Source organism: Chaetomium strumarium, assembly GCF_033439665.1.
Source record: "Chaetomium strumarium strain CBS 333.67 chromosome Unknown B0T15scaffold_2, whole genome shotgun sequence".
NCBI lineage: Eukaryota > Fungi > Ascomycota > Sordariomycetes > Sordariales > Chaetomiaceae > Chaetomium > Chaetomium strumarium.
The window spans coordinates 40,144-58,951 of NW_026944430.1; the positions used below are offsets into that span (position 1 = coordinate 40,144).

General features: G+C 45.3%; 1 protein-coding gene and 1 non-coding gene across 2 annotated transcripts; both read left to right on the top strand.

Annotated features, from left to right (window-relative positions):
* Positions 1-35: 35 nt before the first annotated feature.
* Positions 36-973, top strand: B0T15DRAFT_374495 (uncharacterized protein; the record flags this gene model as incomplete). Its single annotated transcript, XM_062864219.1, has 3 exons — positions 36-406; positions 442-670; positions 713-973. Coding segments are annotated over 3 exons (861 nt in total), but the record flags the coding sequence as incomplete, so codon positions are not given.
* Positions 974-10,107: 9,134 nt separating this feature from the next.
* B0T15DRAFT_t40 lies at positions 10,108-10,184 on the top strand. Its single transcript has one exon. It is a non-coding gene; the product is annotated as a tRNA-Leu (tRNA).
* Positions 10,185-18,808: the final 8,624 nt, after the last annotated feature.

Here is an 18,808-nt window from a genome sequence, read left to right on the forward strand (position 1 = left end):
TCCTCTATCCCCAACGCCGACCCTCCAACGCCTTACCTGCTATGGACGGCGGTCTCTTCGTAGATATCTACACCCTCTATGGCATCTGGCTTGACACCCCGCGTGGCCCCGCAATGCTTCCCTCGGACAACTGTCTACCCCTCGACTACCTCCTTAAACAGGAATTATCCCGCTGGGAATCCGGCCGCTACGTCTACGATTCCAGTGTAGAAGAAGGGCTCAGAGTCCAAAAATGGGTCCCCATCCCTGCCACCATCGAGGGGGCGGTGGCTTATTTCCCCAACCTGCAAGTCGTAGAAGCTATCTCGGAGTGGGAGCGCTTGCTCTGCGCGATCGAGTCCAAAATGCCCTCCTCGTCAATTCGGACTCCGGAAGGAGAAAACTCAGAACGAGAACGCGGGGAGCCGTTGCCATGGGGGCGATGCAAGACCTACGCTTCAGCAAGTTCGCCAAGCATTTCCTAAGCCGTGCACGAAGACCTATGGGATGGACTTTTGTAGCGCCGGGCATTGGCACTTTCACCAACGAAAGCCTGTGCGAGGCATATGCGACGGAAGCAGAAGATACATTCAGGCGTATATTCACGACTTCGGAGGAAGGTGAAGATTGGGTTACCCTACTTCTTCCCAGCCTCTCCGGCGACAAAAGACCAGTCACGGTTCCGACGGATGTGAGCCGTGTGCCTGATCTCGAGATCAACTCGTTCGACAAGCCCTTCGGATTTGGAAAGGCTACGGTTGGGCGACGGGCAGGGCTGTATACCTCCTGGGCGGACGAGTGGGACGGAGACTTGGTGCAACTGGTGTGTCCGTCTGGGCGGCAGAACGCTGGTGTGTTCAGTGGTCCATGTCCCTGGGGACCCAGCAGAATGCCTCGGTTGGCTGAGTTGCTGGGCCATTGGGCGAACTTAGTCGAGGACGGAGCCTGGTGTATAGATGCAGATGGTGTCGAGGAGGATGCTATGTGGTTCGACTCACATCTGGACTCGGCAAATCTGAACTGGGACGACGTTTCGGAGTGAAAGAGTGGCGGGGAACGGCCATACGTAATCGTTGTTCTACAAATCAAGGAGTTTCTCGAAGCAACGGTGTCCTCTCTTGCTAGATCCCGACCCCTTTCTCGCCGTCTACATCCCCGTGCTGGAACTTGTCCAGCAGGATGTTACAATACCTTCACATACTGTTGTCATCGGTAATGTCATCTACGTGCCGCAATCTGAAATGGCGCGGAGGGATGCGCAAACCTGATGATGTGACGTTCGTAGATATCGGGTTTTCGAGGAATGACTCGGCAACGATGCCGCGGTGCTACTTTCTCGTCGGCATGGCACTCTGTGTGCGGGCGAGCCAGGAGTATGGTGGAGAAGTCTGTTCAAACGACTTTCACATGGACTACAACGCAGTTTGCCTCGGCCGACAGCCATACTGCTTTGACCCATGAGGTTGTACTCGGAACTCGCACAGACATCATTAGATGGCAATGCGCCACCCCTCTTCAGTAACGGCTTGCGAATGTAACCCCCGGATTCTCAAACGGCACGCAGCGCCGAGACCTGTACCCCGTTCTTCCCCGCATAACCAACGGCTTATAAACGAGGGTAGAGACGATGCAGAGAGTCCGCCGTAGTAACCTGCCGTTTATGGAAAGCACATCCGGCTAGATCTTATAGCGGATAGACGACGATCTATGATTTTTGCGTCCTTAGATCCTCCGAGAAATGCCAGCCAGATCAGAGACCGGAGGACGGTGGTGGCGTTATTTAGGGCGGTATCTATGCCTTGACAGAAGAAAAAGGAGAGTGCTGGCGCCAGGACGGCTGGTTAATAGGAGAGTTGGCGAATAAGGCCGATCATAAGCATCGTCTTTCCTATACTAGCGTGTCCTTTTATCTAGAGCAATCGATACAGCGGACGATCGGATCCGCTATCGTTCTAGTCTATAAACGCTATATACTCTGCGGTACGAAGGATCCACTTATATACGTTATTGAACAGCTTATCCTTACTCTTCTCGATCCGCTCTATATTATATTACGGATTAACGAAGGAATGGCCTGTGCCATGGTACGGTGGGTTCCACTGTCACACTTCTCTAATAAAGATACTAAGACCTAGTATATAATATATTAACTTAGAGGCTGAGCCACTAGGTACTTTGAGCCTACTCTTAAGGACTATGTTAAGAATAATACTAAGCAATAGTAACTATTTATATATAAGTTGTTTAGCAACTATAAGAAATTCGAAAACAAGCTTATTGTGACGGTGGAACCCACCGTATCATGGCATAGGCCATTGCTTAGTCATGTGCCCGGCTTCCAGTGCATGCATGCATGATTGGTCAACCTGGTTAGTGCCCTACCTTCCACATCTGGGCACATGCCCCACATCCTGTATTTAGACTTCTTCGCACTTTGCAGTCTTCGAGGATTCCTTTCTTCCTGCAAGTTCAATATTCTTGCAATGCAGTCAGTTTACTACCAGAGCCTTGACCCTAGCTTTGAATGACGGCCCTCGTAACACTTACCAAGGTATTTAGAGACTAAGATAAGGCAACTTATATATAGAATTGACTTATATAGCTATAGCAGACCAAGTTAGCATCGACGTATATAATTATATTCTAGCAAGACGCCCTTAAGGCCAGTATTAACAAAGCAGATCTAATATAGCTATTCTATAATAGCCTTAAAGAGGATATAAAGGATAAGCTATATAAGGAAGACCAATCTATAACTCTCGATAAGTATATCGCTAGGGCAATTCAGATTAATAACTGATTATTTGCTAGAAAGCAATAGCAGAAGAGTTAAGGATAACTCATTGTCGAGATCTCAAGTAATGATAACGTATCTTATAAGCGAGATGAACATATAAGCGAATTGAACACTTTGACTGCGATGCGTCTTCTCTCCATACCACAACTAAAGTTCTCTACACCCAACGATGTCTTCGGCTTCAAGAGAGTCTAGGGTAATCTTAGCCCTTGAAGCTATTCAAAAGAACGCAAAACTTAGTCTTTGCGCCGCAGCAAAGATCTATAACGTCATAGTCAATACCATCCGAAACCGACGCGACGGCAAGCCTGGACGACGCGATACTACGCCCAACTCACACCAGCTTACCGATTCCGAAGAAAAGGCTCTTGTTCAGTATATAATTGAGCTATCTAAGCGAGCCTTTCCCCTGATACTACGTGGTATAGAAGATATAGCCAACCAATTGCTATACGTACGTAATATGCCCCCTGTTGGCAAGCTCTAGGTGTATAACTTCGTCAAATGCTAGCTAGAGCTCTAGACGTATTATACGCGTAGATATAACTACCAGAGGGCTAAATACGAGGATCTAAAGGTCATTGGCGAATGGTTTACCCTTATATAGAATATTAAGGCCAAGTATAGTATCATAGATAATAATATCTATAACTTCGATAAGACTAGGTTTATAATAGGCATTATCTTCCTAGGTATGGTAGTAACAACCTTAGATGGCCGTAGCAAGGCGAAGCTAGCCTAGCCTGGCAATTGCGAATGGGCGACCGTAATCCAAGGTGTTAATACCCTTGGCTGGGCTATCCCTCCGTTTATCATCTTAGCAGTACAATACTACCTCGCCAACTGGTATACTAAGTGCAACCTCCTGGCTGATTAGCGTATTATAACCACCGACAATGGCTGGATTACTAATAGAGTAGGCCTTAATTAGATTAAGCACTTTGGCTATTATATAATATCTCGGATAAAGGGTAAATACCGGTTGTTGATCTTTAATGGCCATAAAAGCTACTACTTAACCGAGTTCAAGCTCTACTACTAGTAGAACAAGATTATTATACTCTATATACCTCTATATTCCTCCTACCTCCTCTAGCCACTTGATGTTGGCTGCTTTAGGCTATTGAAGCAGGTGTATGGTCGCCAGATCGAGGACTTAATATATATATATATCAGCTATATAAACAAGCTCGAGTTCCTTTATATCTTTCGCATAGCCTTCTTTATATCTATTACCAAGAGGAATATATAGGGCGGTTTTATAGAGCCTAGCCTTATACTATATAATCTAGAGAGAGTACTTTCGAAGCTAGATATCAAGCTTTATATACTAATACCCCCAACCTTACGGCCAGGCGCTATATAATCTTAGGTCTTCCAGATACTATATAACCCCCGAGAAGCCAACTTACAGTCAACGCTCATCAAGAGTCGCATTGACAACCATCAAAATAGCTCCCTGACTTCGATGTTGGCTGCTATAGACCAGCTTACCAAGGGTATAATGGCTATAATGTACTAGGTGGCCCTCCTTTAGGTAGAGGTATCTTCGCTCTGCAAGGCCAACGAGGCGCTAAGCAAGCGCCGAAGAGCTAAAAGAACGTGTATATATATATATATTCTCCTACTCCGCTATGCCTAGCTATTTACAAGGCGCGCCGGACTCTCTACTGCTATGTACAAAGGAAAAACCGTACCGTTTAGGCCGGGTGAAAACCTTCATCAAAAATAATAGGAAAGACATGGTTCCAGTGATACACGCTGCTGCAAGTAAAGAAAAAGGCCTTGGGAAGGCCTTGGGCCAACGGCTAGTAGGGTGCTAGCCCAGCTAAGCCGTGGCCACGGGTGTGGTTAGCCGAGCTCCCTGGCTTCCAGTTTTTGATCTAGGTTCTGGGCGAGCCTGTATTCCCCTAGCCGGCCCGAGTTCATCAGCCAACCCAGTACCTTCTTCAGAAGTCTTCGGTTCCGGTAGCCTAGGCCCTGTAAAACAAGGCTAAGGTCCCGGTGGGTGCGTATTAGTTGCCTAGGCCAAGTTCTTGGTATAGGTGGTATAGAGCACCAAATCACAAGATGCTCTACTGTCTCTCTGGCTTCCCCGCATTCGCAATAGGGAGTAGGCTGGTTACGGGCCTTTTGTTTGAAAAGGAAGTCCCGTAGGCCTATAGCCCCTATACGAGCCTGTACTAGTAGGGAGCTCTTAGCCTTTGTAAGGCCTTGGTGTTTCTATAGGCTCTGGTTCGTGAAGAGGACTGTTGATAGGCCTTCGTCAGCTAGCCTAGTTGGCTGTCCCTGGACTTGGGTATTCCACCTAGCCTCCCAGGCTCTTAATAGTGCCCAGTCTTCTTGGGTCTTAGCCAATGGTGGGCCCAAGGCCTTAGCTTGGGTATTCCATTCGGCCACTGTAGCCGAGGCCTTTTCGGCATCTGTTGGCCTTTCTAGGCTCCAGGGCCGGCGCCGTAGCGACCGGAACCTTCGTTGGAGCCTGTTGCAAGCCCCTTGGATGATTTCCTTTGGTGGGCGTCTCGGGGCCTCTGGGCCTAGCCCGGCCTGTAGGGTAGGCTCGTTGAGCCGGCCTTCGAAGTCGGCCAGCCTCTTGTTAAGGTAGAGGTCTAGGGGAGGGATCCAAGTTTCCGTCTCGAGGTTCCGTATAGGGGTAGCCTTGTAGGCTCCGGTTATGATGCGTAGGCTTCAGTTCTGGGCCTTTGCTAGGTCCCTGGCTAGGCCTTGTAGTGGGCCGTTGAGTGTTGTAGGCTTGTGGAAGCTGGATGCCCCATAGGCTATTGCGCTACGAATGCACTTGGTATAGACCTCTCTGGCCCTGATTAGCCCCGGGCCCCAGGTCTTGGCTGCTATCCTTGATAGGGCAAAGTCTTGGGTTCTTAGCTTGGTAGCTATGCTGGCTCCGTGGGCCTTCCAAGAAAGCCTCCAGTCGAGCCAGACCCCTAAGAACCGGGCTGAAGCCGTTGGTTTAACCATAGTATGGTCATGAGGGTGGCCCGGTTTGGCTAGTCGTAGTGGTTCAGACCACTGTTTACGGCCTTTGTTGAAGTGGATCAGCTCTGACTTGGCCCCATTAAATTCCATTCCGTAGGATCTAGCCCACTGTAGACATGTAGCCCAGGCTTGTTCCAGTTGCCGGCAGTTAATATAGGGGTCCCTTCCAAAGGCTAGGAGGTTGGTATCATCTGCGAATCCCACTAAGCTAACCAGAGGGTGCTTTTCCTTTAGTACTTTATATAGCGAGGCTATATAGTATAAAGAGGACTGGTGATAGTGGTGATCCTTGTGGCACTCCAGCTCGAATGTTGATTTCCGGGGCAAGTTGGCCGTCGAATAGGAGTGTGGCCTTCCGGCCTGTTAGCCACGACCGTAGCCAACCTACAAGCCATGGTGGCCTTGAAGTCCTTAGATTATCACTCTACAAACGTACTACCTAAGCGTAATCGCGAAGATCCGCCTTATAGAGGTAATCTAATCAGAGAGGCAAGGCCAAACCTCTCTACCGGACCAAGCATAACAATACTAGGCCACGGGACTCCAAGGTTTACACCTTAAGCCCTCTACAAGAGGCATAATACTTCCTCCCTCTTGGATGACCAACATACGCGTCTGTCCTTTCCGGCCGGCTATACTACTCTTTTAGAGCTATGAGTTCCTTATAGCGGCGACACTATACATTTGATCCCCAGCTATAGTACTCTCTAGTACGTCCTGTCGGCGGTTTCCTCCTCTATCGTACGCCTCTGGCTAAAGGAGTATGCTCCCTGCCGCATACGATATTCCTACGGGTCCTTCGCCAAGGGAATAGCTATATCTCTCCTATAGCCTAGGTACGAGCCAGGGCCATACCTCTATCATCCTCCTCTCGGTCTAGTATAGCCGCTATAGCCTACCTTCCGCCAGGCGTAACCCTGACTTCCAGCTTCCCGTTGCCTTGCTAGGTCTCCCTTATAAGGCCGACCGTATCTTACAATAGGCCGTCGTACGAGCTACCATGCCAACGTAGTTCGCTTAGTCGCTCTGCTACTAACCTGCCCTGATCTACCTATCTTGCCTCCTATCCTTAGATCCAACTATAGTATTGCAAAGGGCAAAGTACCTTGTAAGAGGGCCCGGCTGCCTATGTTGCCTCCCTTAATAAGCCCGTATTCCCTCTCTCTCCTGCTCTTATAGTTGGTCGTACGATCAGTCGGCGATACCGGCTTTCGCTCTATATCCTTGTCGCCGTACGACTAGCCCTCTAGCGTTCGTTGCGGGCGCCTTTAGAACTAGGCAGGGCCGGGGGTGCCCTATCTCTTCTTTAAAACGTCGAAAGAGTCGGGTAGTTTTCGTACCTAGTATCCCCCTAGTCTTATAAACTTATTATAGGTAGATTGTCGTAGTTGTCGTCAATGGTAGTCGTTGTACGGGGTAGTGCGGGATTTTCGGTGCACTCGAAAATCCTTACTTTCTTGGCGCGAAAACCAACAATCCGACAGCTATACGGCCGCGTAGAAGCTGTGCGTCGCTGTAACCCCTTGGAATCGAAAGAAAAGATCACAAAGGACCTAATTCCCGATTTTTGCAATGCCCGGCCGCCTGCGTGGGCGGCCCCCGATGTTTGTTCACCGGGAAGGGGAGAACGTGTATATAGCTTGGAGGATCACTTGCAGTACAAGATGCAAAGGAACTACTAGACTAAAAGGCTATAGTTGGGGAGATAGCATAAGAAATACAGCCGGATGGTGGTGGTATAGGGGGGGGCTTGTACGAAGGTTCGGTGCTATAGTGTATGCGGCAAGCCTGGTTATAATGCCCGCACTTGTCAGGAGGTTGCAGAAGCATCTGATTCAGCCGTTTCTGATGTAATTATAGTAGGTTCATAATATTATTATGTTGTAATTGTAGTTGACTATTATAGTATGGTGGCAAGTGTTTAATTCGCTTATATGTTCATCTCGCTTATAAGATACGTTAGCAATTAAGCTAACTATAGTAAAAAGCACTAGTACCTTAGCATAGCGTATAGTATCTATATAGGATCTATAGATATAGATACCACTTAATATAAAGTAGGAAAGGGATAGAAGGATAAGTCCTAAGTTACTTGCTTTAATTATAGTAAAAAGGGATGTTTTAAACAGGAATGCCAAAGCAAGAAGAATTAGAGAAAGATACCCAGCAAGGAAAGTACTACAATCGATAAGTGTCACGAATTAACCAACGGCAGGCTGCAGGGCAGACGGCCGTATGTAGGGACGCGGGGGCGTCCCGGGCCAATCATTTAGACAACTAGGCGGACCAGTCAGAGATAGGCAAAGGTGCTAAGGTGCCAATATCGCTGAGCACTCTGCAGGATGTAAGCGATCAGAGTAATTAGGGGCATATTACGATAAGCACCTGGGTGTTTATCCGAATCGAAGCACTAAGCATCTAAGAAGATAGCTAGTATATAGTCACTCGTTCTAGAGGACTCTGGGAGTTCTCCAGTAAGCAATACAAGCAATAGCCTACACCTATTGTATAGATATTGCGGCAAGCATTGTTATAAACCTTTTGGCTTTACCGAGACCTATAGTCCGACTAGCAGTTACCTTCGACCGGCGAACCCTTTTAGAGGTAGGACTGCCTATGGTTTCGTTATAATAAGTTAACCTATATAGTTAAAATAGCTGTAGCAAGCTATACTGAGGACGATTTCGATAACGCTATCGACTAGAGTATAGCCAAAAGAAGCATTGACAATTCCTTACAGTTAGAAAATAATAGCCCTAGAGTTATATTCAAAGAACCTATTATAGGCTATAATATTACCGCTGCTATAGTATCGCAACTCGTAGAAGATTAGAGCTTCTAGTTAACTTAGAATAAAGAAGGTCAATAGAGAATATATGTCATGAACTAACCTGCAAAGGCCGGTGGAGGCCGACCTGCGTGGTCGACGGGCGGCGCCTATGTCCAATCATTGCGAGTCAGAAAGGACCAATGAGGATTAGGGAGATATGACGAAACCATAGGCAGTCCTGCCTCTGAAAGGGTTCGCCGGTCGAAGGTAACTGCTAGTCGGACTGTAGGTCTCGGTAAAGCCAAAAGGTTCATAACAATACTGGCCGCAATATCTACACAATAGGTAGAGGCTATTGCTTGTATTGCTTACTGGAGAACTCCTAGAGTCCTCTAGAACAAGTGACTATATACTAGCTATCTTCTTGGGTGCTTAGTGCTTCGATTCGGATAAGCACCCAGGTGCTTATCGTAATATGCCCCTAATTACTTTGATCGCTTACATCCTATAGAGTGCTTAGCGATACTGGTACCTTAGCACCTTTGCCTATCTCTGACTAGTCCGCCTAGTTGTTCTAATAATTGGCTCGGGACGCCCCTACGTCCCTATATACGGCCGTCTACCCTGTAGCCTGCCGTTGGTTAATTCGTGATACGATGCCCCTCCTCTAGGGTCGATGCCCCGATGACTAAGTTCCTAAAATAACCAATAGTCCTGGCTATCTTCCTTATATCTTGCCCTAGTAGGTTCTTCCCTCCTGTATTGTCGCTATTATACCTGACCGTATAGAGAAAAAGAAACGAACAAGTTCTGACTGTCGTTGCGATCAGGTGTACTTCCTTATGCGGACCGGTGTTATTATGCCTTCCTATACCTATTGCCACGAGAAGAAACTGGAGTATGTCGCTTATAAGCGTTACAAGTGTTGCCTTCCTTGCGTCAAGGCAGGTCGTTCTAATTATAATATCTATGGCGTAGATTGTAAGTCTGCCGCTTTTCTTTGCTCTTATGCTTGCTGACTTCCGTAGTACGTCCTTTTATTAAGGAAAAGGAGCGTTTTAATGCCAAGTGTCGGGCTACGATTAGCAAATTGCTTCGTTTGGAGCAACAGTCGTAGGCGTTAGAAGAGAGGGCTTATATAGCCTTCCGTCGGGAGTCTTATTTGTTGGACGAGGAGGAGAAGGAGGAGTCGGAGCAGGCCTCCTTGGCCGCTCTGCCTTCGGATGGCACGGTAGCAGCGTCCTTAGGTACTACCGCTTCGCCTTCTTTGTCGGATTTCCTTGTTCCGGGTCCTGCTTTATCAGATCACTTGGATCCCAACTGGTTGTCGGACGTCCCTATAGACTAGAGTATTATTGGGGGAGGTCCCTTGTTCCTAGCTCTATAGGGTTCTGGTAGTAGAAGCCCTCCGGTTTCTTAAGGTAGTAGGGGTTTATAGCTGGTAGTAGCTAGGTCTTGGTCGCACCTACTATATAGGTGTTATCTATAGTGTTGCTGCCTATAGCTGTTCTTTCCTGCCTAGAGTTCTTAATCTAATTCTTATTGTCTGTCTTCTAACAAATGAAATGGCTTAGTAGTATAGCTTGGTTATTACACCCGAGTAAATGCTCTAGGGGATTGTAGGTTCGAATCCTACCTACGCCTTATCTTTACGTAAGTGGCTTTACCGTAGGGTAAGGCGACTTATACGGAGATTTTTACGCCTTTCTCCTAGCCGATCTAGGTTTTACCGGTAGAATTCTCTTAGTTTTTCTACGCAGTTAAGATGCTCTGCTGGTTCCTATAAGTTGTCTTCTGGTCCGAAGTCGAGCTATTTAATTAAGTATTCTAGCCTTCCGTTAGTTATTTATAAATCCAAGATCTCTTCAATATCCTATTCTTCTTTTTTGTCCTCGGCTTTAATATCCTTTATAAGCCGTACGTTCTTAGGTACTAGTTCAAGGAGCAAGATATAGAAGACGTTAGTATATAGCTTTATTATTAGTAGTAACAAAAGTCGGTAGTTGGATGTCGAAATTTTTGCGTTAATCTTAAACGGTCCAATCTTCCTAAAGTCGAGTTTCTAGCTTGGCCGTTTCGTTCTTAAATTCCGAGAAATAAGGTAGACTATGTCTCCTCTCTTAAGGCGAGGTCCCTCGAGCCGATATTTATCGTAGTACTCCTTTATCCTAAGCCTAACGAACTTAAGTTTTTCCTTTAGTATTGCATATAGCGCATGTATTTTTTCTACCTTGACTTTTGCCCTAGGTACCGTAATATCTGGTCCCTAGTGTAAATCTGCTTTATAACCAAAGTTCGCGAAGAATAGAGTAACCTTTATTGTCTCTATTGGTATAGTATTGTATGCAAGCTATGCCGCTGGCAATAGATCAACCTAGTCGTCCTATTAGAAGTTGACAAACGTTCTAAGGTATTGTTTGACGATCTAGTTAAGCCTTTCTATCTGGCCATCTGTCTGCGGGTAATATGCTATTGAAAGCTTACTTTCTATACCCAAACGCTTTATAAGCGCTTGCCAAAACTTTAATGCGAACTTGGTGTCTCGGTCTATGATCTATTCTCCTGGCCATCTATATATTAATACGATATACCGGTAGATTATATCCGCAAGTTGCTCTGCTAACTATAATTCTTTGTACGGGAAGAAGTAGCTCCACTTGGTGAGTCGGTCAACTATAGTAAGGATGCTATCGTACTTTGTTCCGGTAGTTAAGTCCTTCGAAAGTAGTAGTTTGGTAATGAAGTCTATCGTCACCGAGTTCCATAGTCGTTCTGCAACTAGCAATAGCTCTAAGAGCCTGTATAGTTTGTGCCGTACTAACTTGCTTCGATTGCAAAGGTCACATTCCTATATAATGTTCTTGACTCTGGTCCTAAGTCCTAGGAAGTCGTAGTGCTGCCGAACCTTGGCGACTGTTTTGGCGATTCCTATATATCCTCCAAGCTTCGACTTGTAGATCGTTTTGATCAGTTCTATTTGATCCTATAGTATAACGTAGGCCTTGCCGTTGTACTATAACGCTCTATCTCTCTAAGAGATACCTGCCTTTTTGTCTGCGTCGTTCTGCTTTCGGTCCTAGAAGTCTTTTCCTAGCCGTTCTTCCCTGAAGACTATATAACATTCTTCAAACGGTTGCAGAGGTTATATATCGGGATCTTCGTCCTATTGTAGAAGCATGTCGTCGTCGAGATCTTCTATCGGTTAGGGAGCGTACCGTAGGGAACCGTCTGGCTATTGTTAAAGTAATAGTAGCAAGGCTTCTGGTTGGCTATTCCTAAAGTGGTCTGGCCTTCTACTTAATGCATCTGCTCGTATGTTTTCCGAGCCTTTTTTATAATTGATTTTAAAGTTGAACTCCGAAAGGAATTCTGCCTATCGAGTCTGTCGTCCATTTAATACTTTAGTAGTAATAAAGTACCGCAAGTTCTTATAGTCTATATAGACCTGAACTTTATAGGTTGTACTACTAAGGTATAGTCTCTATTCTTAAAAAGCTTCGATAATAGCTAGTAACTCCTTGTTGTAAATTAGGTAGTTAAGCCATAGTCCTTCGAGCTTCTTTGAAAAGAATATAACTAGGTGTAACTTTCTATATTTATTGTGCTAACCTAGCTATCCCCCGATCGTATAATCGGATGCGTCGGTTTCTACCTTAAATGGCTTCTATAGGTCTAGTAACTAGAGCACTAGGTCGGCGATAATCGTATTATAGATCTTCTAAAATACTTACTTATGCTCGGCTTCCTACCGGAACTCGATATCTTTCTTTGTAAGTTCGTACAATAGTTATATAAGGTCGCTAAAGTTCCTGATAAACATTCGGTAGAAGTTGGCGAATCCGATAAATCCTTATACTTCTATCGTCGTTGTTAGTCGTAGCTATATTTTGATTGCTTTAATCTTCGCTAGCTCTATCCTAATTCTACTAGGCGAAATTTTATATCTAAGAAACACTGTTTTCGTAATGTAGAATTCGCTCTTGTCCTTATTAACTAATAATTTATATTCGTAGAGTGTATCTAGTACTGCCTTTATATGTTTCTTATATTCCTCGAGTATCTTAGAGAAGATAAGGATATTATCTAGGTAATAGACCGCGAATCGGTTGAGGAATAGGCGGATCGTATAGTTAACGACCGCCTAGAAGGTTGCTAGTGCGTTCGTTAATCTAAAGGGCATTATAAGGTACTTATAATGGCCGTAGGGAGTATAAAACGCTATCTTCTATTTATCCCCTTCCTTAATGCAAATATAGGCGTATACTATTAGAAGGTCGAGGCAAGTAAAGTAATAGGCGCCTGCTAACTAGTCTCGAAGTCGCAAGATAAATGGTAGGGGGTACCAGTTCTTTACCGTCTTTCCGTTCAGCTGTCAGTAGTCTATATACATCCGAAGCTTCCTATCCTTTTTTGGAACGAATAGGACCGGGTAGCCTGCCGGTGATATTGATAGTCTAATATACTCTATCTTAAGGTTCTTCTCAAGATATCTCCTTAACTTAGTATCTTGCTTTTCGTTAGTAACTGCCACCTCTTCCTAAGTCCATAGTGCGCTGCCTGGCATTGTCTGTCTCTTGCGGTAGATCTATAGGGGCCGCCTTCTAGGGCGATCTTCCCTGTTGCGATCCATCGTCTGCGCTTTCTATCTGGTTAGTCGGATACGGCCTTTGTTCTCGAGGTCGTAGGTGGCCACCTCCCTTCCAACTGATATCTAGGTCGTAATCTCAATACTATAGGCATCCTAGAATTATGTCCTTCTTAGGCCCTATTTTAATAATATCAAATACTACTTTAGTGGTTTTTCCTTCTACTATAATCTTAAGTAGTTCTATTTCCTATTGTACCTATTAGGTATCGAATGGTCCTTTAACGATATACTATTTCTTCTTAGTCCTCTATAGGATCCTAAGTCGGTTGACAAGTGCTGGCAAGATAAGGTCGACCTAAGATCCTCTATCCACCAATGCAAGTGTTTGGAATTTTTTCCAGTATGCTATAACTTAGATTCTATTATCGGGTCTGTCGTTCTGAATCGCAGCGGCTTCCTTTTCGCTTGCTGGGAGATCGTAGATCCTTCTCCTTACGTGGTTCTTCCTACACCTGTAGATCTGTCGTTATTATAATGGATCTAGTGGTTTCCGGGCCCCTCGGGGGGCCCTAAGCCGTTTCCTAACTCCGTCTGAGCATCTAGATAGGCATCCCCATCCTCCTATGCCTCTTGGTCACCGTCCTACGGTCCAAGTCTCGGGAGTTTATTGAATAGTTATCGAATTTCGTTGGCTCTTTTTTCTTCCTATCGCCGTTCGCAAGGTGTTATCTATCTTCGTATATATATCTTGCGTTCGTAATGCTCTTAGAGCTTTGCTTATATATGGATTAAGCAATCCTGGCTTTTGCACTGTCGAGTGCTATTAGGCTACCGCTAGCAGTCTTCTGGCTAGGTTCTTCGTGGTATCACCCTGATTCTATCATATACGTTAGTCCTCTCGACCTTCTATAGGAACTAGTCGGCGCCGGTCCCTGCATCCTAAATCTATAAAACTGGTCGGGGTTCTCTATTTCGGTCGGTAGGCCTATTAGGCCAAAAGTCGTTATCAAATTTTGATCGGAAATAGTATCAGCATTCGTACGCAATATACTAGAACCATAGGATATAGAAGTAGTTATATCGCTAGGGTTGGAGTCGAAGTACGTCTTGTTTATAGGGTTCGTAGCGTAGGCTAAATCCAATCTAGATGCATACCGTATTGCTATCCCTAACGCTATTATACGGCTTCTTGTTCCAAAAAGTATCCTAATCTTATAGTTCCTATCCTTTAAGCCTTCGCTAGTTTTAGGCCTTCTAATACTCGGTCTTGGGGTTCTTAATTCTACTATTCCTCCTATCCTAGCCTTAGTCCTATACCGGTCCATCCCACCAGTTCGAGTAGTGCTCTTCCTAGACCCTGGCCAGCTTGGCCTTGGCGAATTCTAGTTGGCTCATGGCCTAAGCCTTCTCTTCCGCGAGTCTTCGAATGGCCGTTCGAAGCTCGGCTTGTTCCTCCTCGGCCTCCTGGAGGCGTTAAGCGAGAAAGATAGGGTTCGGGCCAATAGGTTTATTATCCGATTGTCGTATTCTCTATTGACCTTCTTCATTCTAAGTTAATTAGAAGCCCCAATCTTCTGCGAGTTATAATACTATAGCGGCAGCGATATTATAGCCTATGATAGGTTCTTCAAACGTGACGTAGGGGCTATTGCTTCCTGACCGAGAAGGAGTCGTCGATGCTCCCTTCAGCCATACCCCGGTCGATAGCGTCGTCGAAGTCATCCTTAGTGTAGCTTGCTATAGCTACTTTAACTACGCGGGTTGACTTGTCGATCGTGGCGTTTTCCTTTCTAGGCACCTGCTTCTAGTTCTTTTTGCTACGGCACTCCCGCTTAAAGTGCCCTTTCTTGCCGCAGTTGAAATAGGTGACTTAGGACTTATTCTTTCGTCCCTTATCCTTACGCTAGGTAGCGTTAATATCTATAGGACTAGTATAGGTGCCGTATAACGTGCTAAGGTACTATCGCTTCTTTTTGTTGTTGGCCTTGACAAATGTAGGCTGCATTCTACGTCCTTTATGCTGCTGGCGTCTGGCGTAAATTCGGTCGTCGATATAGATAGCTATAGCGATATATTTATCAAGCGTATCGGGTCGGTCTTTCTAGTATAGTTCGTCCTTGACTTCTTCCTTTAAGCTATTGTAGAATAACTATATAAGACCTTTATTATTGATCTTATACCGAAGTAAATCCTAGCGGAACTATATAGCGTAGGCAGCTACCGACTTTGTCTGCCTTAGGCGTACAAATCGCTCCTATATATAGAGCTTCTTATTATGGTCTCCGAATACCTTCTGGATCTCTTTTTCGAATTTATTATATAACTTGAAAATTTCAATGGTAAAGTCGTCCTAGGCGTCTATACTATTAGTTAGCCAATCCTTAAGGGTGGGTTCAAACTATCGAAGTACCTTCCCCTCGAGCCGTAAGGAGATGAATATAACTTTGGCGGATTCGTCCGCGAACTTGTCTGGGTAGTATTTAAGATAGGCCCTTATAGATATAAGGAATCTAGTGAGTCCTTCCTTGTCGCCTCTGTACTTAGGGGGTGCTTCGAGTTTGGCTTTGTCCTTAGGCTTGCTATTATAGGCCTCGTTGACGAGTTGCTGTATATTGCCGTTTTCAGCCTCGAGCTAGGCGATTTTGGCGTTAAGAGTGTCGAGAGCCGTAGTATTATCTTTCTAGGCCTCGAGTTAGGCAATCCTTATATTGAGGGCTTCAATAACCTGCTGCATCTGCTGTATAGTCGCGGTCTGGCCCTGAGATCCTGGGGTGCTAGGTATCTAAGGCGCTATGATGGTTGATGTTGCCTTCGATCTGAACCGTGATAGAGTCAAAGGGAGTGAGCAACGTATGACGAAACCATAGGCAGTCCTGCCTTTGAAAGGGTTCGCCGGTCGAAGGTAACTGCTGGTCGGACTATAGGTCTCGGTAAAGCCAAAAGGTTTACAACAATGCTGGCCGCAATGTCTGCACAATAGGTAGAGGCTATTGCTTGTATTGCTCACTGGAGAACTCCCAGAGTCCTCTAGAACGAGTGACTATATACTAGCTATCTTCTTGGGTGCTCAGTGCTTCGATTCGGATAAGCACCCAGGTGCTTATCGTGATATGCCCCTAATTACTCTGATCGCTTATATCCTGCAGAGTGCTTAGCGACACTGGCACCTTAGCACCTTTGCCTGTCTCTGACTGGTCCGCCTAGTTGTTCCAATGATTGGCTCGGGACGCCCCCGCGTCCCTACATACGGCCGTCTGCCCTGCAGCCTGCCGTTGGTTAATTCGTGACAGGAGATTAGTGTCGTGTAATGTTCTGAGCCACTGACTTAGAACTTCTCTTTCCTTTCCTCAACCTTAGATTCACGAAATAGAATGACAACAACAGCCGGCTTGACCCTGTTCAATTGCATCTAATCATCACATCACACTGAAGTAAGTCCTAGCGGAACTATATAGTATAGGTAGCTGCTGACTTTGTCTATCTTAGGCGTATAAGTCGCTCTTATATATAGAGCTTCTTATTATAATCTCTAAATACCTTCTAGATTTCCTACTTAAACTTATTATATGATTTGGAAGCTTCTATAGTAAAGTCCTTTGAAGTATCCGTATTATTTGTTAGCTAATCTTTAAGGGTTACTTTAAACCATCGAAGTATCTTCCCCTCAAGCCTTGAGGAGATAAATATAACCTTGGCGGATTCATCTGTAAACTTATCTGGGTAGTATTTAAGGTAGGCCTTTATATACATAAGGAATCTAGGAAGTCCTTCCTTATCATCTTTATACTTAAGGGGTGCTTCGAGTTTGGCCTTGTCCTTAGGCTTGCCGTTATAGGCCTTATTAACGAGTTAACGTATCTTATAAGCGAGCAGGACATATAAGCGAGCGGGACACTCTACACCACTCTATAATAACTATCCTCAATTGCAATATGTGACGAAACCACAGGCAGTCCTGCCTCTGAAACGGTTCGCTGGTTGAAGATATTTGCTGGTCGGACTGTAGGTCTCGGTGAAGCCAAAAGGTTCACAACAATGCTAGTCGCAATGTCTGCACAATAGGTAGAGGCTATTGCTTATAATTGCTCACTGAGGAAGCTAGCTATCTGAATGAGTGGCAGAATGGTAGAACTATATACAGCTTCCTCCCCTAGGTATCCTGTACCTAGATCTCTGGAACATTTGGAACAATTGTTGTTCTCATTGTTCCATCTGGAACAACGTTCCTTGGCGTTGTTCCCCAGGAACAATCGTCCTTGGCATTCTTCCTGATCTTCCCAATCCTCATTAGTCCTTTCCGACTCGTAATGATTGGACGCGGGCACTGCCCGTCGACTATGCAGGTCGGCCCCCACCGGCCTCTGCAGGTTAGTTCATGACCATAAGCCGAGCTTCGATCACTCGTTTAAAGACTCGTAGAAGAAAAGGCTTAGGCTATAAGCCAGTTGGAATTCGCCAAAGCTAAGTTGATCAGGGTCTAAGAAGAATACGACTCGAATATATAGAATGGACTAATATAGGGCGTAGGCTAGGAAGGGCAACTTAACAGCATCAAGAACCTTAAGATAGAATTCCAGAGAGCCTAAAACCGGCATAGGCTTAAGGGATAAGAACTATAAGATTAGAATGACTTTTGGAACAAAAGGCTATATAATGGCGTTAGGGATAGCAATACAGTGCGTGTTTGGATTGGGTTTAACCCACGCTACGAACCTTATATAACGTATCTTATAAGCGAGATGAACATATAAGCGAATTGAACACTTGCCACCATACTATAATAGTCAACTACAATTACAACATAATAACATTATGAACCTACTATAATTACATCAGAAACGGCTGAATCAGATGCTTCTGCAACCTCCTGACAAGTGCGGGCATTATAACCAGGCTTGCCGCATACACTATAGCACCGAACCTTCGTACAAGCCCTCCCTACACCACCACCATCCGGCTGTATTTCTTATGCTACCTCCCCAACTATAGCCTTTTGGTCTAGTAGTTCCTTTGCATCTTGTACTGCAAGTAATCCTCCAAGCTATATACGCGTTCTTTTGGCTCTTCGGCGCTTGCTTAGCGCCTTGTTGGCCTTGCAGAGCGAAGACACCTCTACCTAAAGGAGGGCCACCTAGTGCATTATAGCCATTGTATCCTTGGTAAGCTAGTCTATAGCAGCTAACATCGAAGTCGGGGAGCTATTTTGATGGTTGGCAATACGAGTCTTGATGAGCGTTAACTATAAGTTGGCTTCTTAGAGGTTATATAGTGTCTAGAAGACCTAGGATTATATAATGTCTGGCTATAAGGTTAGGGGTGTTAGTATACGAAGCTTGATATCTAGCTTTAAAAATACCCTCTCTAGATCATATAGTATAACGCTAGGCTCTATAAAACCGCCCTATATATTCCTCTTAGTAATAGATATAAAGAAGGCTATGCGAAAGGTATAAAGGAACTCGAGCTTGCTTATATAGCTAATATACGTATGTATTAAGTCCTCGATCTGGCGACCGTACACCTGCTTTAACGGCCTAAAGCAGCCAATATCAAGTGGTTTCACGGGGCCAATGTTGGGGGTATGATACTGCAATTGTGGTTGCACGAGGAAAGGAAGATGGGAGACGCAGTGGCGCAGGGAAGTCCCTATGGGCGGCCACTGCGCACAGACCGCATCTGT